A 27238-nucleotide genomic window follows, 5' to 3' on the forward strand; every position below is an offset into this window, starting at 1 on the left:
ATCAAGGGACAATAGAATATCAAATGATCCAGTGTCCCTGACAAATGCCAGCATCTATTAGACTTAGAACTATCTAGCTTCTGCAAACGAACTAGGATCCAAAAAATTCTATATAACAGAAAAAACTAAGTCTGCCTCATAGATGCTGATACTGTACGTCTCATCCTCTAAGTCCAAATCCGTGGCTATTGAGTTACAAAAATCTGCTGTTTTATCTCAATACTCCAAATATCTTTCAAGCTAGTTTTTGGGTTTTTATTCAAATATTCAGATATTAATTTATACCACTTGGCGGCTTGATAGCCTAACAAATCTGTCTGGAAGCAAAGGCCCGGCAAGCTATACTGATTATTTAAATTTCGCCAATCAGGGAACCCCTTCTGAATGGCCTGCTTCAACTGCAACCATTTATATGATTGAGACTTTGTAATGCCAAATGATTGTTGCAGTTGTGAAAACTCAAGCATTTTCCCATTTAATAACACGCGTATTTTTGAGAATTCTGGCCTCAGTACTTCTTAAAATAAACACAAAAAATATTGCCTGAGGAATGTTTAGAAAAGTTCACTTTCCTTGATATGTGATTTCTGTTCATGGTTTTTGCTTAGTATATCAGTATAGAATAAGATACATGCACAACAACATACACCACCATAGACCTGGCATAAGAGGCCACATCTAAATGTAGGAGCATCGATGCTAACTTGCAATAGTAATTGTTGTACAATAAAATCTTGGCTGCTATAGAAAGGAGGTTTATACTTATTTTTGGTTTTCATCAGTCCCACTGTTCCCTCTCTACCACCACATCCAACATTTCTCCCTCTCATCAACATACACCACCATAGAACTGGCATAAGAGGCCACATCTAAATGTAGGAGCATCGATGCTAACTTGCAATAGTAATTGTTGTACAATAAAATCTTGGCTGCTATAGATAGGAGGTTTATACTTATTTTTGGTTTTCATCAGTCCCACTGTTCCCTCTCTACCACCACATCCAACATTTCTCCCTCTCATCTCTCTCTTCCCCAGCAATCTGTACCTCATGCCTCTCCCAATGTGCACAATCCAAAAGACCAGGCTTCCACAAAAGAATCAGAATCATCCACAAAGCACACCATGTGGAGCCAGTCCTTTGACCAGTGGCGTACCAAGGGGAGGGGGAGGCGGTCAGCCCTGGGTGCACGGCTTCGGGGGGTGCACAGCCGGCCAGATCCGGGTCCTCCTGCCCTTCCAATCCCCCGGCCCGCGCCACTGCAATCTTACCTCCCCCTGCAAAAAGAAGTCTTTCCGACGTCAATTCTGACGTCGGAGAGGACGTTCCGGGCCAGCCAGGCAGTGATTGGCTGGCCCGGAACGTCCTCTCCGACATCAGAATTGATGTCGGAAAGACTTCTTGTTGGTGGGGGGAGGTAAGATTGCAGCAGCGGGCCGGGAGAAAGAAAGGGGAGAGACTTTTTTTTTTCTCCGCAGCAGGGAGGACAGGATGTAGGCAGGCAAGCTGGCTGGCTTTAGAGCAACAGGGAGGGAGGGAGATAGGCAAGCAGGCTGATTTTTGGGGGTAGACCTAATCTGGAAGGCAGTGGGGGGGACATAAGGAAGCACTGGGGGCACTAAGGACACGGGAAGGGGGCACTGGGGGCATTATGAACACAGGAAGGAGGCACTGGGGGAACCATGGACACAGAAAGGAGGCACTGGGGGCACTATGGACACAGGAAGGAGGCACTGTGGGCACCATGGACAAAGGAAGGAGGCACTGGGGGCACTAAGGACACAGGAAGGAGGCACTGGGGGTACCATGGACACGGGACAGAGGCACTGGGGGCACAATAGACATGGGAAGGAGGCACTGGGGGCACCATAGACATGGGATGGAGGCACTGGGAGCACCATGGACACAGGACGGAGGCACTGGGGGCTCTATGGACACAGGAAGGAGGCACTGGGGGCACCATGGACACGGGACAGAGGCACTGGGGGCACTATGGACACGGGAAGGAGGCACTGGGGCACTATGGACACAGGACGGAGGCACTAGGGGCACTAAGGACACAGGACGGGGCACTGGGGGCACTATGGATACAAGACGGAGGCACTGGGGGCACTATGGACACAGGACGGAGGCACTAAGGACATGAAAAGGAGGTACTGGGGGCACTAAGGATGCAGGACGGAGGCACTGGGGGCACTAAGGACATGGGAAGGAGGCACTGGGGGCACTAAGGACATGGGAAGGAAGGAGGGAGGGAATAGAAAGGGACAATTCTTAGGCCTGAGTGCAGAAAGAAAGAAATGAAAGAAAGGATACACAGTCAATTAATAGATGTCCCCTTTTGATGAAAAAAATAAATGGCCACGTTACCTCTGACTTACTTTCTCTGCAGCAGAGTCGGCAGCCGCGCTGAGGTGCAGGAAGGTCCCGCGATGACTCATCTGCCGGCTCTGCTCCAAAAGAAGTAAGTTATGTTGGAGGGGGTGGACCCAGTCATTGCAACGCAATCATTGCAAAACTTTGCCACAACTCCCTGTGTCTGTCAGGTCCACCCCCTCCGACATAACTTACTTCTTCCGGAGCAGAGCCAACAGATGAGTCATCGCAGGATATTCCAGCATGCGGCTGCCGAGTCCGCTCCAGAGCAAGTACGTTGGAGTGGGGTGGACTGGCAGCCAGCAGCTACAGTCATCGTGGGACCTTGCTGCATGAAGGGAGAGAAAGAAGCAGGATTGCTGGAATAAGAACATAAGAACATAATGGAAGAGTAGTGGAGGGAAAGAAACGGGGCAAGGTGGTATGGAAGGGTGGTGCTGATAGAATTGATGTACAGAGAAAGGGGAGAGACATAAGGGGGATATTAGAGGGAAAGAAAGGGAGCAGATGCTGATTGAAGAGGGGTGGATGGTGAGAGAAAGGGCAGACATTGGATGGTAGTGGGGAGCCTATGCTGGATGGAAGTGCAGATGGGAGAGATAAGGGAACAAATGCAGGAAGGAAATGGGAGGAGAGAAAGAGGGGAGCAGACGCTGGATGGAAGTGGACAGAGAGAGGAGAAAGTACTAGATGGAAGGGTTGGAAAAAAAGGGTACATGATGGAAGGAGGGGATAAATAAAAGGAAGGCACATGATGGGGAGAAAAGGATTGAGTTAGGGAAACACTGGAGGGGTGAGGGAAAGAGGTGGCAAGCTTTAGGCAGACAGTAAAAAAGGACATTGAGAGGGTAGTAAGAACGTAATCTAGACAAATGCAGAAAAGGAAAATGAGGGAAAAAAGGGAAAGGGATTGCAGAGGAAAGGTGTGGGAGAGGGAAAGAGAGGAGAGAGATGCCAGACCAATGGGGGTGAAAGGAGAGATGGAAGGGGGAGGCATACAGTTTCTGGAAGGGGCATAGAAGGAGAGAAGATGCCATATAGGGGAAGAGAGATGGCAGACAGTGGATGGAAGGAAGAGAGTTACAAGAAGATGAAGAAAGCAGAAACCACAGAAGACAAAGGTAGAATAAAATTTTCTATTTATTTATTGCTTTAGGAGACATGTGTCACTGTTTCTGTGGTGCACTATATGCAGAGTCCAGCTTTTTAATGGTTCAGTTTAACCTTTGTCTATGTATTCCTATTTTATCCCTCCTTTTACAAAACTGTGGAGCGTTTTTTAGCGCCAGCTGTGGTGGTAGCAACTCTGATGCTCAGAATTCTATGAGCGTCAGAGCTGTTACCACCGTGGCTAAAATCCACACTACAGTTTTGTAAAAGAGGGAGGGGTTAGTTTGTGATGTCATATTCCATTCTAGGCGAAGGTGTTTTCTGTGTTCTGTGTGTTCAAAAGACATGGTTTTTTGTTAGGATTGACTGCAGGATTGATCTGCACTACTCTGGCTTGTTTAATTTTACAATGGGTGTATTGATGTTGTACTGCTCATTGCAGTATGTAAGATGCTGCCTTTTCCTAGGTGCTCATGTGTGACATGTGGCTTGCTACTAAAAATCATGTTTTTGTACAGATGGGGGGGGTGTCAAAAAATGATGGGCCCCGGGTGTCACATATGCTAGGTACGCCACAGCCTTGGACATAGGAGTTAAGAATGCAAAATACTTAATTTCAAATCATGAAAACAGGCACTGAAACTGAGAGCCAACATGTGTTTCGGCAATGTAAGCCTTCCTCAGGAGTCCAGTCTTTTCTGCAAACGCTGTAAATTGTGCCTTGAATGTTTTAGTTTTGCATAACATCCGAAGCATCATGTCCAATATTTCTTTCTCCCTCCCTATGCCCAACAATTCACCAGCTTTCTTCATTTCCCCATGTACACCATCTCTCTTTCCCTCTCACTCAGACATCCATGCCCAACAATTCTCCTTTTCTATTCCCTCCTCACCTCTCACTTCCTTCATTCTTGCATCCTATTTCCCAAGTTCATGCTCCCCTCCCTCACTCCATTCTGTGTCCCATATTCATGATCCCTCTCTCCTTTCTTCCATCCTTTGTCCAAAATTTGTGCCCCCTCCCTTCCTTCTGTGTCCCAATGTGACCCTGGTTCTCCCTTCCTATGTCAACGCAGTCCCTCTTCTCCCTTCCTGTCCCAATGCGACCCTCCTTCTCCCATCCATGTCCCAACGTGCCCCTTGTCATCCCTCTACATTCAGCATCCCAAATTTGTGCCTCCCGTGTTTAACTCCTCTGGTCAGCTCCCTCCTCCCAGCTGCGCTTCTCTTTGCAAAGCCGCAAGCAGCACCTTCTGCATGCGGTTCACTGGTCTTCGCAAAGCCATGATCAGCGTCTCCTGCACCTGGTCCACTGACCCGGAAGTCTTCCCTCTGATGTCTGTACAGCTGCCTCTGTGGCATGTGCATGCCATACCCGTCTATCTCGAGTCCTGGCCTTGGAGGAAGACGAAGACCCCCAAATGCTCCTATCTGGGGTAAATTAAATAGTGGACATTCTGTATGGCATTATTACAGAAGAGGATATAAACAACATACCGGAAGCTGGCAGGCTATATGCAGGAAACGAAGACAGGAAACTGACAGGGTTGACGGTCAGTCTAGAAGAGGCATGCAGGCAGATTGATAGGCTTAAAAATGATAAATCCTCGGGACTGGATGGCATCCATCCAAGAGTAATCAAGGAACTGAAAGGGGCTATAGCTGAATTGCTTCAACTAATAGCCAACCTGTTGATCAAATCGGGAAGGATTCCAGAAGACTGGAAGGTGGCAAATGTTACGCCGATCTTCAAGAAAGGTTCGAGGGGTGATCCGGGAAACTACAGGCCAGTGAGTCTGACCTCGGTACCGGGAAAGATGGTAGAGGTGCTGGTAAAGGACCGCATCATTGATCGCCTTGACGGACACAATCTGATGAGGACCAGCCAGCACGGCTTCAACAAAGGAAGATCTTGCTTGATGAACTTGCTGCACTTCTTTAAGGGAGTAAACAGGCAGATAGACAAGGGTGACCCGGTTGACATCATACATCTGGATTTTCAGAAGGCGTTCAACAAGGTTCCGCATGAACAGCTACTTCGAAATATTGTGAGCCATGGAATCGAGGGTGAAATACTCACGTGGATTAAAAACTGGTTGGCGGAAACAGAGAGTGAGGGTAAATGGACAATACTCGGACTGGAAAAGAGTCACGAGTGGAGTGCTTGGACCCGTGCTCTTCAACATATTTATAAATGACCTGGAAATTGGTATGATGAGTGAGGTGATTAAATTTGCAGACGATACAAAGTTATTCAGAGTAGTGAAGATGCAAGAGGATTGCAAAGATCTGCAACGTGACATAAACATGCTTGAGAAATGGGCCACGACATGGCAAATGAGGTTTAACTTGGATAAGTGTAAGGTGATGCATGTCAGTAACAAAAATCTTATACATGAAGACAGGTTATCTGGTGCAGTACTTGGCGAGACCCACCCAAGAAAGGAGTACTGGTCAACAAGTCAATGAAGCTGTCCGCGCAATGTACTGCAGCACCGAAAAGGGCGAACAGAATGCTAGTAATGATTAAGAAGGGGATCACGACCAGATCGGAGAAGGTTATCATGCCGCTTTACCGGGCCATGGTACACCCCCACCTGGAGTACTGCGTCTAGCACTGGTTGCCGTACATGAAGAAGGATATGGTACTACTTGAGAGGGTCCAGAGAAGAGCGACTAAAATGGTTAAGGGACTGGAGGAGTTGCCGTACAGTGAAAAATTAGAGAAACTGCCCCCCCCCCCTCCACTTTACTATTCCACTGCCTAGTGTTCAGTACTAATAGACACATCTACAAGAAAGAAAATTATCGAGGTAAGAACCTACTCTTTCTTTACTCATCCCTATGGAAGCACCTTTTCCCCAGAATAGAGAGTAATTAGCTTTTGGGACTTTATTCCCTCTCTTCTTCTCAGACTCCAACTATTCCCTGTGGATGCCTCTAGTGAGACTTAGCACTAATGCCTGCCTCAGGGTGGATTCTCTCCCCTTCTTGGCTAACAGAATTCTCTGCCACAGAGGCTGGGAGGTGAACTCTGTCTCCAACCCCCTTCCTAGAGAACTACCCTTGTTCTCTCTGTTAGGACTTAAGACTTCCTGTCCCTCTCTGCTTCTTTCCTCTTCTGGTTTGTGACTTCCCTTTGAGCTTCTTTCTGAGCTCCATTTACCACTTGAACTAAAAGATTTATTTTAAACTCCCTGCGGCAATCGGGAACATTGCTTGATATTTGCTGCAGATGAGGGTTGCTAGCAGTAACGACATTCAGTTCCCCTAGATCAGAGCAGCTGCTGTCGGGTTAGCAGGCTTTCCCTAGGTTTCCTTCCAGCCCGGCTCTCCTGCTGACCTCACAGCTCCACTGCGCTCCAGAACATGTAGTTTCACCACTTCCTAAAGCAATATCCCCATTTTCTATTTTGTTTGTTTTGGCTTTATTTTTTCTTTATTGGAATGTATAATATTATAACAAATCAAGTATCCACTTGTATAGAAAAGTGCATTAGAAACAAAGACAAAGGATAAAAATAGACCTAACATAGAAAGAAAACATTTAACTAAACTTTAGTCCTCAATAAAATGGAAATCCAAGGCCTAGTATAACAAAGAAAACCAAATAACCAAATCTAGTGTTTAAGGAAAAAGCAGCTAGCATGTGGCTCTCAACGGGAGGTCAGGTCTTATACATTGTGAGGTTCAGCTGCCACAGGTACTGGGGAGGAAGATCTTTCTTGCCCCTCAAGCACCCCCTCCCCCAGTAGATAGGAAGGTAGCTACAGAAAGTCAAAGAAGACATATTTGACAATACATATGCACAGACATTTTTTTTAAAAAAAGAACATAGCACCCATCTGTAACACCACAGGATGTAATAAAAGAAATTGTCTCCTTCTGTGTCTCACATAAGACATCTGGAAACATGCAAATCTTACATTTAAGAAAAGTCTTATCCTGGTGCTTAAAGTACAACTGAAATATTCATTCTTTATCTGATAATAAAGCAAAAATTATCAAAAGTATTGCAAGTTATGCCATCTTCGACTTTGAAGTCTCCAAAAGAATGGATTATATCTAGAGTTTCCATTAAATGGGCATCTTCTGAGTTCCTCCATCAATTCTATGCCAAGAAGGTAAATAGTATACTCTCATCATCAGAGGTATCAATTCTGAAGCTACATTTAACGCTTGTTTCATATATCTCACAAATAATTGTGTAGGAGAGACCATTTCCAAATGTGAAAAATTAAGAATTCTTAAATTGCAGCCTTTTGCCAAATTTTCCAGTGCTCTTCCACTTCAGTTTTAACAGCTATATTATCCTTTATAAAGGCACTCTCTAGGAAATGCACATTAGAAACCAATTTTTCCTTTTTATCAACTTTAGTGGGTGAAGATAATTTCAAAGCCTGGACATTTCATTACTGGGACACTTCATTGAATTCGGGTCACCCTGGAAGTATTTTGAGATGTTAAAGCTTTTCCAGGGTCTAAGATGGCATCCCAAATAATTTCTAAAGTAAACTCCTTGAGATGAGACAAAGTAAAATGCAATAATGTAGCATGACATGATGTCTGAGCAATTTCCAGTGAGGGTAAAAGAACAGGCAGCCCAGCCTCAATATTCCCTAACTGTGGCCAAGCTCCAACCACCACACAATCCTGATACCTGCTCTTCGGGCCTGCCTAAAACCTCGGGCACCGCCTTGATAATCCCTCCAAGTACTGTGTCCAAAGATGCGATAACACATGTGTTTGATACAGCAAGAAGCAGAGCTTCAAAGGGCAGTTGCAGAGGATGTTCCCTCTGCTCCAAGCTAAGAGAGTATACTGTATTCTTCAACCCTAGGAGTCTCTACCGTCGACCAATCTCTGGCTTCTCTCCAAGTGGTCATTCCATGGAACATTCACTTCCCAGACCCAAACACTGTACAAACTGGTCCATTGTTGAGCCAGATGGTAAGGCTGAGGATTCAGCTGGATACACCCTCATCTTCCCCTTCCTTTTAACCATGGTAATTTTAAAAAAGGAAAGGTCGCTTTTAGCATACCATGCAGCGGTCATATTGGATCAATATCCCCCAATTTCTAAATTCTCCTGTCCTATTAACCCTCTTTCTTCCTCCCCTCTTAAAGTCAATCAATTTGTACCTTTGCTTAATCTTTGTAAACCGCATAGAACTTCACAGTATTGCGGTATATAAACTGTTATTATTATTATTATTATTAAGTTGAGCACCGATAGGGTTTGGCTTACTTCATCTTTCTGATAAGGACACACCAGTGCCTTATACATATATGTACTGTATATTTTATAATGTATCTCTTCCCCTCCTCCTGATATTCAGCCTGTGGCGTTCGGCAAAAACATTCAAATAGTGGCTGCATTTGAATATCTGGATACTGCAGTGAGTACCTGGCACTATCCAGTAGCAGCGATATTTATCATATTTTCTTACATACCACTCAAAGCTGTGGTGATCTAAAGATATTCAGTAGTACCACGTAGATACTGCCTCTAAATATCTTCTTCAGCAGCATTTATCAAGTTGTAGGTGCTGCTACCTGAATAAATTCAGTAAAACCTTGGTTTACGAGCATAATTCATTCCGAAAACATGCTTGTAATCCAAAACACTCGTATATCAAAGCAAATTTCTCCATAAGAAATAATGGAAATTCAGACGATTCATTCCACAACCTCAAAACTTTAATACAACTATACGTACTTGTATTGCAAGACCTCGCTCATTTAGAACAGTTGCTACACACTCCCGCAGCGTCAGAGAGAGAAGAACCATGGGCTCAGTTGTGATGATGTGACGGATGTATACTGTATGTACTCATATTGCAAACTTTGCTTGTTTAGAACAGACACTACACTTTTGCAGATTCAGAAAAAGAAGAACCATTGGCTCAGTTGTGATGTGTGTATACCATATGTACTTGTATTGCAAGACCTTGCTTGTATATTAAGTTAAAATGTAATAAAATGTTTTGCTTGTCTTGCAAAACACTTGCATACCAAGTTACTTGCAATCCAAGGTTTGACTGTACTTTTGAATATCAAGTCACATGTGCTAAGGCCACTGCTTCGTTTTGAATCAGATAATCCCATTTTAAATTAGTGGCATAGCCAGATCTCAAATTTTGAGTGGACCAAAGGTCAGAATGTGTGGGTATAATGTCCTCTCTGCAGACGGTCCACCCTCCCTTCTTGCTTTTTGTTGTCCTGGTGCCCTCCAACCCAACTCAACTTAAAATATTAAAAAGATCCCCAAAGCCCCATCAGCTGAAGACTTCCTTGAAGGCACCCAAAACTCTCTCCAGTACAGCTCAACGGTTGGTGCCAGCTTTCCTGAACCACCTTATGCCGGCACCTGGCACGTGTTGAGTTTTTGCTCTGCGCATGTGCTAATTGCTGGTGTTGAGTAGCCCAGGAAAAGTGCAGCCAACTGCTGCCCTGGATAAAAATTTGAATGCCTTTTGAGGATGTCTTCAGCATGGGGATTTTTGCTGCAGCATGGGTGCACTTCTGCTGAGTGGGCCTGAGCCCAAATTGAGTGGACCCTTGCCCACCTTTGACTATCAAAAAACAAAAGGAATTGACCCCAAAATATCCACAAAGAAGAAAATCCAGAGAAAACAAAAAAAACCTCTGTGGAGTGACGATGTTCCTAAATGGACTTTATTTGAAAGTGTCAAAGTTCCAAAGGTACACTGAAATCATCCACATAAAATAAATCCATCCACATAAGAGCCGTAAAGGACCTAGTCCACTAGGGATACAGGACCCAACACGGTCCGCGTTTCGACAAAAAGTCTTCTTCAGGGGCAAGGTGAGTATGTGGGAAACAATTGTGTGGTGAACTGGAAGTGAACAATTGTGTGGTGAACACTTCCGGTTCACCACACAATTGTTTCCCACGTACTCACTTAAGAAGACTTTTTGTCGAAACGCAGACCGTGTTGGGTCCTGTATCCCTAGCGGACTAGGACCTTTAAGGCTTTTATGTGGATGAAATTATTTTATGTGGATGATTTCAGTGTACCTTTGGAACTTTGACACTTTCAAATAAAGTCCATTTAGAAACATCGTCACTCCACAGAGTTTTTTTTGGTTTTCCTCACCTTTGACTATGCCATTGTTTTGAATGCTTACACTGTCCGATTAGAAGTACTGATCAGCCACTATAAGTCAGTAGAGATGCCAAGTGTGAAGCCTCCCAAACTGCTATTTTCCAGATGTGTGTATCCAGTATAAAACTAGAAAAGGGGACTTGTATTCTGCCTTTTTGTCACTTTGGAATTTCAAAGCTGACATTCAAAGCGGTGGGCACTGGAAGATTAAGTGACTTGCCCAGGGGAACAAGGAGCAGCACTGGGATTTGATCTCACAACCTCTGGGTGCGGAGGCAGCAGCTCAACCACTGAACCACAAACAGCATGAAATGATGCTTGCTTTTCTGTGGAACCTCTGAAAGTACAGTCTATAGACAGTGTAGAGACAGTATGGGTAAATTCGCTGGATTGTAAATTGTCCTCCTCTCAGTACCTAAAAGTATGTATGCAAGTTTCAGACCATATGTACTTGTAAGTGCAGTGATAAAAGGTATGGGAAACATGCTTAGATTTTTGCCTCTTGGTGGGCCCACCTAAATTTTCTCATCAGGCTTGTCTCTTGTGAAAGTAATGACCAAGAGGCTCAAGAGTGTGTAAGTGAGAATGCCTGCCGATGAGTGATATATTCCATTGAGTGACAATGAGCATCCCTGAGCCTGGATCATCATCAGCAAACTTCTACATTCCCCAGTCTTCACACTGCCTGATAAAATCACAGGTTTTGTTGAGAGAGCCGAGTTGCAGCATCTCCTTGGCATTCTCTTCTGCCCCAACTAGAAACCCAAGAAGGTGAACAAAACCAGAATGTAGACCGAACTGATCCAAAGTAGAAATTATTAAATAAGCAGCAAAACTGAAGGAGGAAAGTACCCATTTTGCACTCTGCAGGTCATTATGACCTAGCAATTCCATCATGTAAAACTTTTCAACACTTTTCAATGTTGGGTTTCAAAAAGGGCTTGGATGACTTCTTGAAGGAGAAAGGGATTACAGGGTATAGATAGAGGGTTGTTATACAGGGTACTTCAGGATTAGGGCACAAACAATGTAGATGGGAACTTAAAGGTCAAGGACCTGGAGGGCCGCCGCAGGAGCGGACTGCTGGGCACGATGGACCCCTGGTCTGACCCGGTAGAAGCAATGCTTATGTTCTTATGAAGCAATTAGGAAAAGTGTGTTTTTTGTGTTGGAGTGGAACAAACTTCCAGAGTAAGTTCATCAGCAGAAAGATCTGGGCCAATTTAAAAAAACCTGTTGAAGCAATACCTTTTTTTTTTTTTTTTATAAGAACATAAGAATAGCCTTATTGGGTCAGACCAATGGTCCATCAAGCCCAGTAGCCCGTTCTCACGGTGGCTAATCCAGGTCACTAGTACCTGGCCAAAACCCAAGAAGTAGCAATATTCCATGCTACCGATCCAGGGCAAGCAATAGTTTCCCCCATGTCTTTCTCAATAACAGACTATGGACTTTTCCTCCAGAAAATTGTCCAAACCCTTCATTAAACCAGCTACGCTATCTGCTCTTACCACAACCTCTGGCAATGTCTCTCTGAGTGAAAAATATTTCCTCCTATTGGTTTTAAAAGTATTTCCCTGTAACTTTTGCCAGATGAAATATGCCTCCTGACATGTTTGAACTTTTACGGTGTTGACTGATATTAAGCCCATCTTCTTCAAAGGGGCCCTTCTATGAGTCTTTGTTGATGTTTGTTTGTTGATGATTGCTTTGTAACAAGTTATGTAAGCTGTTTGGGGATGGTTTTTGTGGGGGGGGGGGGTTTCATTTTATTATGTATGTATTTATGTGATCTGCCTTGTACAAAAGCGGAATATAAATTATAAACTATAAATGCCTGACTCAGCCAAGTTTCACCCTGTGTTGGGCTGCCTCAGGGGCTGGAAAGAGTAAATACCAAATTGGAGCGTAGTAGCTGCAAACATGAGGCTGAATAAAAACAGGCCTCTCCCCTCACAGACCTAATAGTAATTCTGGTTTTTAAAGACCAGTTCCCACTTCCTCCCCTTTGGGGAATGATCACCATTCCTCTTAGGGACTCTGAAGGCTGAAGGCCAAGGTTAGTCTGCCGTGGTATAACTGCCTCTGTGCTGGGTTCCAGGGACTATCAAAATATATATGTACTAAAAAGTACAAAAGAGATCCACCTGCAGGAGGTATGGGTCATAGAACTGGAAGAGTAACCAACTAATTTTGGATGCCCACAATGGCCCCAGATAGAAGGAAGCAAGGACTGACTATGAGGGCTTTACAATAAGTTATGTGAAACAGGGCAAGACTGTCTCTTAAATGCATCTGTGCAGTACTGCGTTTACCAGGGCAGGATTAACCAATAGTCCAAGTAGGCATGTGCCTAGGGCCCGAAATGGTCAGGGGGGCCCGATGAAGGAAGGCATCAACATTGTTTTTTCCAAACAGCGATGGGCCCCTCCAGCATCGATCGGCAACGCGGGCCCCCCCCATCGACAGAAAGTAAGACAAGCAAGCAACACGGGTAAGAAAGGCAACGGGAACTGTAATTGTAGAAGCGGTGCTGCTTGCCCAAAGCTTCCCGCTGACGCAGCTTCCTGTTTCCACCTGGGCACATGATGGGGTGGGGCGGAGCAGGGGGCCCAGTGTACTTGTATGCCTAGGGGCCCTCGACGAATTAATCCTGCCCTGGCGTTTACCTAATAATACTTCAGAAATGTAAGAACATAAGAATAGCCTTACTGGGTCAGACCAATGATCCATCTATCAAAGTTTCCCTTCTTTGCGGAGGCCAATCCAAGTCACAAGTACCTGGCAAAAACCCGAATAGTAGCAGCATTCCATGCTAGACTATGGAATTTTCCTCCAGGAATTTGTCCAAACCTTTTTTAAAACCAGCTACATTAACTGCATTCTCTGGCGACGCATTCCAGAGCATAACTATTTTCTGAGTGACAAAATATTTCCTCCTATTGGTTTTAAAAGTATTACTCTGTAACTCAGGGATCTCAAAGTCCCTCCTTGAGGGCCGCAATCCAGTCGGGTTTTCAGGATTTCCCCAATGAATATGCATTGAAAGCAGTGCATGCACATAGATCTCATGCATATTCATTGGAGAAATCCTGAAAACCCGACTGGATTGCGGCCCTCAAGGAGGGACTTTGAGACCCCTGCTGTAACTTCAAGGGCTCCTTTTACAAAGGTGCGCTAGCGTTTTTAACGAACACACTGGAATAGCGCACGCTAGCTGAAAATCTACCACCTGCTCAAAAGGAGGCAGAAGCGGCTAGCGCACGTGGCAATTTAGCGCACGCTATTCCGCGCATTAAGGCTCTAGCGCGGCTTTGTAAAAGGAGTCCCAAGTGTCCCCTAGTCCAGTGTTTCTCAACTCAGTCCTGGAATACCCCCTTGCCAGTCAGGTTTTCAGGATATCCACCATGAATATGCCTAAACTTGATTTGCATACAATGCCTCCGTTCTATGCAAATTTATTTCATGCATACTCATGGTGGATATCCTGAAAACCTGACTGGCAAGGGAATGCTCCAGGACTGAGAAACACTGCCCTAGTCTTTGTAAATCTTGATGCAGTATAAAATCGATCCACATGTACCCGTTCTACCCCACTCAGAATTTTGTAGACTTTATGAAATAGTTTGTATTGATATTTTTTAGATATACAGGCTGTTATTGCTTTTTTGACTTTTGTAAATTGTCAGTTGTTAAAATTATAAATAAAGAATTTAAAAAAAAAAGAATTTTGTAGACCAGTCATATCTCCCTTCAGCCGTCTCTTTTCCACGCTAAAGAACCCTAACCTCTTTAGTCTTTCTTCATATGAGAGGAGTTCCATCCTATTTATCATGTTGGTCGCCCTTCTTTGAACTTTTTCTAGTGCCGCTATCTCTTTTTTGAGATAAGGAGACCAGAACTGAATGCAATACTCAAGGTGAGGTTGCACCATTGAGCAATATAGAGGCATTATAACATCTTAGTCTTATTAACCATCCCTTTTTGAATAATTTCTAGCATCCTGTTTGCCTTCTTGGCCACCGCTGCACATTGGGTGGAAGGCTTCAGCGTATTAACAGTAGAAATAGGGTTACCATAGTTTTTATGGCAAAAAAAGAGGATAGGTGACCCCCACCCTGCCCTGCCCCCAGCTCCGCCCTCTTCCACCCCAGCCCCATCCTCACACAACCTCATCTCTTCTTCCCGGAGCTCGGGGGCGCGTTGGGAAGGCCTGTGATGTTGTGATTTGTGACGTGATGATATCACACACGTGTGCGCATGTGTGTGATGTCATCACATTACACCTGCGAGTGCTCAGAGGCCCTCCAGATGCGACCCTGAGCTCTGGCAAAGCTGAGGCCATCCAACACCCAGACAAAATGCCGGTTTTCTATATCCATACGGACACCTAGACAGACCTCTAAAAAGAGAACATGTCTGGGTAAATCCAGACATTCGGTAACCCAAAGTAGGAAGGATGGAGTATCACACAGTTAGCTGCTGAATGGGTTAAAGATGACTCTGGTTCGGACAGAGTAGGGAGTCTTGTTATTGGTACCCTACTGATTGTTTTTAACTGCTGATTAATGAGGGAGGTCTGCTGTATGAGTCACAAAAGTTGCTTCGATAGCTGTTGGATACTGGTTGCACATTAAGGGCTAGATTCACTAAGCAAACTGATCGTGCAACCTCTTTGCAACCTGATTTTCCTATGGCCTGATTCACTAACCTCTGTCCAGATCATCCTCCAATCTGATCTGCGCATGCAAATGAGGTGGATCGGCATTAAAATGTAGGCAGCCAGTAATTCACAAAACAAATCTTGAAAACTGACTGGGCTGGCCGATCAACAAAAGAAGCGACTGCTGGGGACCAGTTGCTAACTGCTTTCCAATTGCATCTTGCTCTCTTGGCCTGGATTCTCCTGTCTGCTTTCCTGCCTCAACTCTCCTCTGGCCGTCCTTCTCCGCTCTCCTGCCCGACTCTTGTCTCGCCGCCCTGCTCCCCTCTCCTGCTCGACTTTGCTTACCTGCCCCAAATCTCTTCTCGCCGCCCTACTCTCCTCTCGCTGCCCCGACTCTCCTGCCATTACCCACACTATGAGCCTGTGGTTTTAATCCGCTGCTCTTTAAGCATGCGCAGACCGTCTACAGATGGTCTGTGCATGCTCAAGGATCGCTGTTCAGCGATCCGATTCAGTCAGATGGGGGCGTGATTCCAGTCGCCCTCATCTGCATGAGGGCAATTGGTGAATCAGCCCCCGGCCACGGATCGGATCCGTGCCCTTAGAGAATCTAGGCCTTAGAGACAAGTAGTTGTGAAGTGTAGTGATGAATTTGGACGATGCAGCTGATACATCCTGAGTAGCTGGGGAAGTGCAGTTAGTCACTAAAACCCAGCACATACAAGCTCATCAAAGTACACGCGGCTTGATTTAGAAGCAGCGGAACTAGTCTTATCTAACTATAGCACGTGCGGCACATGACAGGAAGTGGGAGAACCATCAGTGTTTGAGTGTGGAAATAAGGCAAGGTATGATCTCAGAGAGCTGTCTGGCAGCATGGACTGAAACATAAGCAAAGGAAAATGCAAATGTTCTCCATTTTAACACCTACTTTCACTCCACTCTTCATCTCTACTTGCCTACCTCCATGCCCATTTGCAAATTCCTGTATTCCACTAACCTTTTTTTTTTTTAATATAGTGATCCTGCAACTCTTGTCCCTGCCCCTTTCTTTCCTTGTTCTTGGCCCAACACCATGTAAGCAAGGAGCACTGGTGTCTACCTAATCATTTCTGCCATTATCAGAGAAAAGCTGAGTACAGCCTCCTGCTCTCTTTCCTCTCTTCTGTCTTCTCATTTCTCCTTCCTTCTTGCCCTATTCCTTTTTTCTCTCTTTCTCTGTCCCAATATCCTTCTCCCCACCACTGGTGGTCACTCATTATCCTTTCTTTTTCCTCTCCCTCAATTCTTGCTAATTTTGAAGGACAAGTTACAACATGTCTCAATTCCTACTTTTAGCATTGCTAGCCTACTGCTTCTTTCTGTATCCTCCTTCCTAGGGTTACCAGATTTTTTCATTATAATAAGAGGGCACATGGCGCTGTCCCGTTCTGCCCCAGCCCCAACCTGTCCCGCACCAGCCCGACCCCACACAAACCTCGTCTCTTCTTCCCTGAGTCCAAGCCGCGTCTGGAGGTAGGACTGCCAGAGAGATCCTCTTTAAAACAAAAAGAGGACACCTGATCCCGCCCCATTCTGCCTCTAGCTCTGCCCCATTACACTCCCAGCCACACTCTCACACGAACCTCCCTGAGCTCGGGGTCGTGTCTGGAGGGCCTCTGTGCATGCTTGGATGTCAGTGCGATGATGTCACGCATATGGGTGTGTGACATCATTGTGTCGACGTCCACACCTACACAAAGGCACTCCAGATGCGCCTCCTAGCTTGGGGACTTCCAAGAACCAGACAAGCTGCCGGGTTTTGGAAATCACTTTGGGCACCTCTACAAAGAGGACATATCTGGAGGGCCTCCGAGCATGCACGGATGCATTGTGATGACATCACATGTGTGCAAATGCAACCCTGAGCTCGGGGCTTTCCAAAACTCAAACAAGCTGTGGGGTTTTGGAAATCCATCTAGGCAGCTGGACAGTCCTCTAAAAAGAGGACTGGTAACCTTACTCCCCCCTCCCACTTCCCCCACCCCACACACACAGATCTTAATGAACCTAGCACGACTGAATCCTTACAGATTCTGCTTTGCTTCATTTACACTGAACTCATGACCCTCTGTCAAAGAAGTGCAACATCTTTTTCTCAGGGAGGTCCAAACAAATAAGGCTCTGTCCCTGCTCTGAATATCCCTGGTTGCCAATGCTGTGTAGGACAAAATTTGATACAGCTATGAAACTTGTGGCCTAACCTGTTCCACTACCTATGCTCTAACACATAACAGTTTATTGGTGCTTAATATATTGCATTTTCCAATGCATGAATCAATGTGGAGTACAAAATGCATACAAACAAATAGTTATAAATCCTAGTAAAAACTGAGTGTAGTGCCTTAATGTTTCCTTTAAGGAGGAAAAGGGCCTCAGAAAAGCTGCAGGAGACGATGCTGTCCCGGAGCTGTGAAGGAGAGAGCTGTCAAATATACTAGCTCCCCTGCAACTGCAATACACATTTGGAAAAGTTTCAGGAGGATTTTTTGTCTGGCCAATGATAGAAGTGTGCAGGAGAGCTAGTATATATGACAGCTCTCTCCTGCACAGCGTCGGGACAGCGTCGCCTCCCACAGCTTCTGAGGCCTTTTTCCTCCTTAAAGGAAACATTAAGGCACCACACTCAGTTTTTACTGGAGTTTATAACTATTTGTTTATATGAATCAATGTGGGCTACATTTCTCTTTTTTCAGATACTCCTAAGTATTTTCTCTTCAATCTCTCTGTGCCCACCGATGTTCTCCATCATGTCCTGTGCCACTTTTTACTCTCTTCCACTTTTCATATGCTTCCTCTTCCTCTATCTCACAATCAGCCCTTATCACTTTTCCCTCAACCCTTGTGATTCTGTTATTCACTGTCCATCTCCCTTTTTGCCTCCTTTTTAATTTCTCGCTGTGCTTCTTTCTCTCTGACTTAAGCCCATTTCCATTATCTCTTCCATTCACCTGTGCTAGTTTACTTCTACTACCCTTCTCCTAAAACAAAAATTGCCCAGAAAGCCATAGATGCTTTCTCTTTCATACTGATGCTGCCATACATAGGGTTACCATATGGCTCCAGGTCATGGAGGATAGGTTGAGCCAGTCCTGTTTTACTTCCATTACTTTCAAATGGATGTAACACCTGGTGTGGAGGAGTAGCCTAGTGGTTAGAGTTGCTGCCTCAGCTAGGGTACCAGATGTCTGGGAAAAACTCTTTTTAGAGGACTGTCTGGGTGCCTGGGGGATTTCCAAAACCTTCCCCTCCCTTTACTACGCCACTGGACTTGGGAAATCTTTACTTTCAGTTTAATAAAACTATTGCAACAATTATGTGTGGCTATATTCCTGAGAGTTCCAGTCCTGGCCGCATAATCACATTACAACAGGGACTTAGGTAGGGATACCAGACGTCTGTGAAAACCCAGACGTGTCCTCTTTTTAGAGGCCTGTCTAGGTGCCTGGACAGACTTTCCAAAATCTGGTAGTTTGTCCAGGTTTTGAAAAGCCCCATCCTCCCGACCGTATCTAGAGGGCCTCTGAGTGTGAATGGATGATGTCGCATGCATCCGCGCATGCTCAGAGACCCTTCAGACGTGGCCTGGAGATCGGAAAACACACGAGGCCTTGCGGGGCTGGGACTGGAGGCGGAACGGGGCATGGCTAGGGGTGGAATGGGGCGGGGTCATGTGCCCAGGTTTCTCTAGACAAAAATCTGGTAACCCTACACTTAGGTGTCTGTTTTTCTTTATAGAATATTAGTGAAACAGTGGAAAAGATAGGAAAATCCACTGTCCATTCCTGAGACAAGCAGCCAGAAATCTGTTTTTAGTCTTTTGGAGTCTTGCTAGGTACTTGTGACATGAATTGGCCACCTTGTAAACAGGATATTGGGCCTCATGGACCTTTGGTCTGACCCAGTATGACAATGCTTGTTCTTATATTCTTAAGAGCTGACTGTGCCCTTGAAGCAGGCAGCCCACTGCTGAAACAACTAATTCAGTGATTCTTAAATCTGTCCTGGGGGAACCCAGCCAGTGGGGTTTTCAAGATATCCTTAATAAATATGCATGAGGTAGATTTACATGCCTGTCACCGCTATTATATGCAAATCTGCCTCATGCATATTCATTAGGGCTATCTTGAAAACCCGACTGGCTGGAGGTCCCCTAGGACAGGTTTAAGAACAGCTGAACTAACTAGTAAGACAATACAGACACACATTATTATAAAAAGTTGCTTCTCCAATAAATATTTTTTTTTTACAGCTACTGGCTGGTTCATTTGGCTGCTTCCATTGTCGCAAATTTGTTAACTACCCTGTTTGTGATGCCAGTGCGTAATCAGTGACTAGAGAGTTTAAGGCAGAGGAGGGGCACAGGTTGGGTTTTTGGTTCCCCTGAACATGTCAGAGATCCAACATTTTATGATACGCAGACATATTTTATGATCAGAAAGTTTATGTGTGCAGATACATCTACCATTTATATTCTCCTGGCTGCCTTTTTGTTTTGCATCCCTAGTCTTTCCTTTACCTCTTGGTTTCTCTCAGCTGTACCTCAAGACTCTTCTGGCTTGTACTGAATTGGGGGATGGCTGTTCATTGACCTTCAACCTGTATGTCCTTTCTTATGCACAGATTCTGGCTGTGAGTCTGTGACTGACACTGATACTGAAGGTCAGAAGAATCCAATTGTTTGCAAGAGGAAAGAAGTGAAGGAGGAACCTGCATCTCTGGGGAATCTGTTGACGGTGCAGCCAGGAGAAGTCCGTTGTGGGGTACATTGGCTTCTGTGTTTACTTTAAAAGAAAGAAAGCATCAGTTTGTCTTAGATTTACTCCAGGCCTCTTTTACACTCCAGACCCATTTTCAATCTCTTTTAGCTCAGTGAAAATAAAATCAATGAAATACTGTGAGATCCATTTACCAAGGATTTCCAGATGTCCTCCTTTTGAGGACATGTCCGGATGGCTTTACAACACCCAGCACTTTGTCTGGATTCTGAAAAGCCTCCTCAAATCGTGTGGCTGCCCTCAGTACGTGTGACATCATTGTGTGGCATATAAAAAGACAGAACCATTCAAAGAACAACTTAAATTGTAGCAAATCTTTCTCTTCACTTTCTTAAAACAAGTGATGCTGACAGGAACAAGCCTCAGAAAGCGGAGCAATTTATCTCATACTGGAATTTCTTCCAAGAGAAGAAAAAATTTTTCCTCCTGATGACATCATAGGCTTGAACCCGCCCTTCCTACCATTATTTAAAGTATCAATTCTATTACATCGTTACTTTATTAATAAATTAATTACTTTCTTATTAATATCTTCTTATTTAATTTAACCTAACTCTTAAACAATTCATCAAATTTTAGTATATTAATATTTTAATGTTTTGATATTTCTTTAACTTTCATTCAATTTATTAAAAGTCTCATAACTAACTACTACTAAAAGTTAAAAAAGAAGAACTACAATTAAGCTGAACACTCAGGACTGGCAACATATGATGTTTTAACTTTTTTAAGGTGCGTTTATGCTTCAAGTATTTTCCAGAGTATTTCAAAAAGGTGACTCAGTGCTCTGTTTCAACAAAGTGCCTCGGTGCTGTAAACGATTTTCATTTAGTGCTGTTTAGCTCAGTTCATTATGGCTACTTCATTGCTGTTCAACTCACTTCGTTTAGTCAATGCTTATCAGCTCATTTCAATTATGCTACTTCAGTGCTGTAGATCATTTCCATATCATTTCATTTCATTGTATTTCATTTAAAGGTTTCAACTTTCAACTCATGAAATTTCGAAAATACTTTGTGCTTATGTCCTCCTCCTCATTGTGTGGCAGCCAGGCATGCGCAGTCTTTCTCCCTGGCTGACGAGCAGGCAGTGGGGGGCGGGGTGGAACTGTGCAGGCCTGAGGGCGGGTCTAGGGGATTTCTGATTGGAAGATCTGGCAACCCTACTTTTACCATGCTACAGTAAGCACTAATGTGTATTTATCACAGCTTAAAAGGGCTTACTGCAGGCAGGCAGGCAGGGCTTACTGCAGGTGTACTGAGGCATCTTGTGTTAAAATCCCAAAGTGCACACTACCCCTACACTAAAATATAAATTTTATTTTTTGACCGAGGGGATATGTCTAGGAGTGGAGAGTGAGAAGGTCTGCATCAAACAGTTTGTGTACTCATTGCCATGCACTAACTGATTAGTGTATGATTAACACGTGAGCCCCTACCACCTACAAAATGTGTTAATGGCTACCTACAAAATGCGCTAATGGCCATTTCTAATGGCCAAAAGGAATGTCACTGCTGTACCATCAATTAAATCATATAATAGTTGTCTAAATTTTACACCATCATACCAAAGACTAGATGTTCAATATCTCATCTACTTTCTACTTTATCATCATTATTAATACTTTTCTTTTGCAAATAATTTTTGTATGGACCTTCAGGTAGCAATTAGGCAAACAGAGCCGGTTGCTTAAACTCTGCATCAGTCCAATCTTTATTCATGTTTTGTTTTATTTTTATATAACTTTTTCTTTTTCTTATTAATATAAAATAAAAGGAACCTCACTTAACTTATAGTGAAATGATCGTGTACTCTCCTCTCCCCGGCTCTGTTTGCCTGATTGCTACCTGAAGGTCCATACAAAAATTATTTGCAAAAGAAAAGTATTAATAATGAAGATAAAGTAGATGAGATATTGAACAGCTAGTCTTTGGTGTGATGGTGTAAAATTTAGACAACTATTATATCATTTCTAATGGCAACATTAGCACATGGCCATTAATGCCAAAAATAGAAATGGCCATTTTCCAGCCACAGAAAATGGCCTTAGCGCATGAGAAAGATCTTTCAGGGATGCATGTAAATAGATTACAGTTGAAATGGCCAACCTCTTATGAGGTATATAAATATAGCTGCAAAAGTAAACCTAGTTTATATGTATATATACATAGGATGAATGATATGGTAAACGTGTGCATGTAAGTAGGATGATCAGTGTGCCAGTAACATAAGTAAGATGATTGATTATGGCATAATTATGCTAGTACTAATAACTCTGTATTGTAACACCACCACAGAGCTCCGTGTATTTCAGTATAGAATCCATGTATTGTTGTAACACCTCGCAGAAGCTCTTTGTAACTCCTGTATGGTAACATCTCTATGGAAGCTCATGTAAACTGCTCCAAACTGATTCCCCAGTCATTAGTAGGGATATAGAAGTTCTCAATAAATATAAACCATTTGCCACAGCTTCTAAAAGAGCCCCTATATTCAGTGTAAGATAGGTTGGGGAGGGCATCAATGTGAACTCCTCTAACTTGGAACATGAGGACATTACTGGCTAGACATTACAGTAGATATCTTGCGAACAACGGGATGGTTGGAGAGGCTGGAGTGAGCTTAGATGGCAACTTAAGCAGTAGGAACCTGGGACAGTACCAGGCGGACTTTAGTCTATGGCCCAGAAACATCGAAGAAGAGACAAGTTAATTTAATCATGCATTTTTAATGAGAGTAACTAATTGGACAGACTGGATGGACCGTTCAGGTCTTCATCTACCGTCATTTACTATGTTACTATGTTTATATCAGGTATTCTAGTGACACTTTACCTGAGGAATGAATATACTCCCCCCCTGCTTTTTTATACTAAACCGCGATAGCAGTTATTAGCTCAGGGAGCCAAAAAGCTCAACAGACATTACAACTAATGGAAGGCCTAGGTCTACACCAAATGGTTAAGGATATAACACACATTAAAGGACATACTTAGATGTACTGTTTGATAGGGAGGAAGATTTAAGGGATTGTAATCTCACATTTATGAAAGTGCTATGGACAGACCACCACTTAATAAGCTTTAGGATTAGACAACCAAAAGGTAGGAATCAATTAAAAACATCCAGAATAAGACCAAAAATGGAGAGTTTTCATTGATAGCACCAGATTCAAAAACAGAATAGAAAAACACCTCAGAGAAGTAAAACCAATGATCACAGACCTCACAGAACAGGTGAGACTCTGGGATGAAGCACTGGAAAATAGTCTGGAGGGGATTGCCCCCCCCCCCCCATTAAAATTATTGAAACAAGAGGAAAGGTAGTTTTATCCCATCAGAGGAAGTCACGAGACTAAAAAGAGAGAAAAGAAAACTTGAAAGAAAATGGAGAAAATCATGCAAGGATGAGGAAATTAGGAAAACCTGGATTAGAGTTAACATAATTTACATCAAAAAGATAAAAGAAGAAAAGAGAGAATTCTTTTCTAATAAGATCATTGAATCAGGGAATTCTACAAAAACATTATACCAAGTAGTACATGGATTACTAGGGAGAAAAAAAACCAATGAAACTACCACCAAATGCAACCTAACTAGTAAATATTTCAGCAATTTTTTCACAGAGAAAATTAGGAAAATCCAGTCAGTCAACAGCATAATTAACAACATATCAAAAGACATACATAAGAGGGAAACGGGAGACTCAATGGAAGAATTCAATCCAATTACAGAGACCAAGCAAAGAAACTTCTGAGAAGAGTGAAACCAGGTCCACTGTCCCTCAATCCATATCTGATATACCTGATGAGAAATCTTGAGGGCCTGGGACTGACCTACCTCACAGATATTTTAAACAAATCATTACAGTCTGGAGAAGTTTCACTTAAATGGAAACTCGTGGTTATCAAACCTGTTCTGAAAAGTAAAGGAAAAGACCTTGGAGATCTATCTAACTACAGACCAATAGCTAATCATCCATGGATAGCAAAACTTATAGACAAAATGGCCTTCCAACAAATATCAGACTTCATAGAAAACACGTCAAAGCTAGACCAGGCCCAATCAGGGTTCAGAAGACACCTGAGTACAGAGAGTATTAGTAGCAGTACAGGACTCAGGTCTTAAACACCAGGCTAAAGGAGAAGATATTTTATTAGGGCTGCTAGACCTCTCAGCAGCGGTGACAGGTCAATTGCGCGCAAGACAATCAAACCCTCAGCAGCCTATGACCTAGTCCAACATGAATGGCTAAGATCAAGATGTATTGAATTGGGCCTTAAAGGAAAAGTCTTGACATGGATAGAGACATTCTTTACAAAAGACTAGTGAAAGTTGAAAGGCAGGGAGATACAAACAACTGGAAAGACGTAGGCACAGGAGTTCCACAGGGATTAGCTGTGTCTCTGATGCTGTTCAACATATTCTTACAACCATTAGGAAAATTCATCAGAGAACTGGGTTGGGAATGTTACATCTACACGGATAATGTCCAAAAAATCATCCCACTAAAGAAATGGGTTGTGAAAACTAAACCGAGGATAAAGACAGGCCTGGAGAAGATCTTTGGTTGGTTCCATACAAATGGTCTAGTAGCCAACAAGGAAAAAACTGAACTACTTCTGATTTACAGATGGGGAGGGAACTGCCCAAGATATCAACTAACGCTGAATGGAAATACTATAAAGTCATCCACAGAGAGTGAGAGAAACCTAGAGGTATGGCTGAACCCAAACGTAGATGTCAGTTCAAATTCAATGTATTGTGAAAAATGCTTATAGCAAATTCTACTAGGTCAGAGGTCTAAAACCATATCTGAACGATCATGCAATGTCCAATATAATAATATCCCTGGTACTCTCTATTTTGGACTATTGCAATACAGTCCTGCTAGGCATTCCTAAGTACATGATCAAACAGATATAGATAGTATCCTAGCACAATTAAATAACTGTAATTAAATCTATATAGTCCTGAGTAAGGGGAATCTAAAACGGTTACAACTAATCCAAAATATGGCAACAAAGCTAATATTTAGTAAGAGAAAATTTGATCATGAGTCTCCTCTTTTGAGAAATCTTCACTGGCTCCCTGTCTATCTTAGTAAAGTTTAAATATGCTTCTAAGGTTTTTAAAATCATTCATGGGCTATTTACTTTTTTGATTCCTCTATCTTTGAATAACAGAGATCTTCTGATTCAAGAAACTCTCAGAAATTTAAACTGTGTTTTCCATCTTTAAAAGGAATAAAATCTATTGGTAATATTACTCGATCTTTCTCATGTACTTTTACAATGATTTGGAATGGGATTCCCTCTCGTGTTAGAACTCTTCTCTCCTTCCAGATTTTCCTTAAATCTATGAAAACACTTATTTCAACAGTTCTCAGAAAATTGTTCTAAGTAAAATGAGTTATCTTCTCTCTAGGATGTCGGATGAGGGTCTTCATTAATATGCTATTTTATCTCTAATCTAACTACTTTCACTTTATTGATTTTTATGTGAACTGAGTCGAGCTCCTTTTGGGGAGATGACACAGTATATAAATTGAAGAATGCAGCAGCAAGATTTCTGCTGGGAAAATCTAAACATACAAGTGCCACTCTGATTCTGAAAGAATTGCACTGGCTCCCTATTGAAAGTAGGGTGAAGTTCAAGATCATATTGTTGACACACAAAGTCAGTCATCTTTCAGAATCGCATTTCTTAGCAACCAGACTACACAACTATAATACAACATGCACAATTTGCTTAAGTCAAGAATACTTATTAGAAATACGATTGTTCAAAGACATTAAATACAAAAGTGTCAGGAAGCAAATATTCCAAAAAATTCAAGAAAGGAACGAAGGAATGAAGACCTTATGTTTCTCAGAATACTTTAATTAATGTTGTACTAATCCAAGGGGTAATAATATAGTGAATATAGCTCACTTCTTCATAGTTCATACATGATAGGATTAAGCAGAATATGCAAAGGAAGTTTAAATGATGATACATTTAAATGACAAAAGGTTTAATATGTATATTTTTAGAGGTTAATGATAGAAATAAGTATAATGATTGTATAAAGGGTTATTGTATTCTTAATTGTTAAGTCAATTAAAGGATAGACTTAGAGCTCCTTTTACAAAGGTACGCTAGCGTTTTTAGCGCATGCACCAGATTAGTGCACGCTATAGGGTTCACTACCCGAAAAACTACCGCCTGCTCAAGAGGAGGTGGTAGCGGCTAGCGCGCCGGGCAATTTACCGTGCACTATTCCGCGCGTTAAGGCCCTAACGCACCTTTGTAAAAGGAGCCCTCAGGTAAATGATTTGTACGTATATAAGTATAATAGACATTTCAGAAACAATCTAATTCTGTAAGTAACACCATTACTAAGCTCTTCCGCCATAACTCCAGTAGTGCAGTGTCACTCCTTGTCTATAGTTCATATATTGTAATTCATGTACTGTACCATCATTAGTGAAGTTAATATTCATATGTCCATCAAAGCTGCTAATGTAAATGCTCTAAATTGACGGTTTAAAAGCTTTACATAAACAAACAATAAACTTAACAGCAACGTCATCCAATCCAATTGTTCATTCAAGCCTCCAGGATATACCGATTGCAAAAAATAAATCCATCGTTATTCTTTGTAATTTAATCTTTTGTCTAAATTACCACCCTGCCACCCACCGATTACAACATCTATGATTCACCAGTGAATATCAGAAATTGAGTGATGAAACTGTAGCCAGTGCTGTACTATTGGAGCTTACATATTCCTGGTAGTAATACAGAACTTCTGTTCATTTAAACGAATCTTCATTGATCTTGATGTACATCCAATATAGATCATCTCACATGAGCAAAGTAGAACATAAATCACATAATTAGAATTACAATTAGTGTTTCTTCATGCCACAGTTGAGGTTTCTCATCCTGGAGGGGTCCATTCAAGACCCTCAATAGTGTATTGGCACCATTGGCAATTTCCACAGGCAGAATGTGAGCCCACTTCGCTATTCATACCATGTATTTCCTTACGTTGCATCAGTTCCCCTATATTTTTTTGTCTATGGTATGCCACAATAGGGAATTCTAATCAAGTAGATAAAACATCCAATACATGCCAAGAAGAAATAAGGCAATAC

General features: G+C 42.9%; 1 protein-coding gene across 4 annotated transcripts in view; it reads left to right on the top strand.

Moving 5' to 3' along the window:
• The window catches only part of PIK3AP1 (phosphoinositide-3-kinase adaptor protein 1), a 170944-nt gene that overhangs the window by 41910 nt on the left and 101796 nt on the right, over positions 1 to 27238 (top strand). For all 4 annotated transcript variants that reach the window (XM_033943251.1, XM_033943248.1, XM_033943249.1 and 1 more), the window contains one exon: positions 19944 to 20083. In XM_033943251.1, the coding sequence (XP_033799142.1) occupies positions 19944 to 20083 (140 nt within the window). The remainder of the gene's footprint in view (positions 1 to 19943; positions 20084 to 27238) is intronic.

This window comes from Geotrypetes seraphini, chromosome 4, assembly GCF_902459505.1.
Source record: "Geotrypetes seraphini chromosome 4, aGeoSer1.1, whole genome shotgun sequence".
Classification (NCBI taxonomy): Eukaryota; Metazoa; Chordata; class Amphibia; order Gymnophiona; family Dermophiidae; genus Geotrypetes; species Geotrypetes seraphini.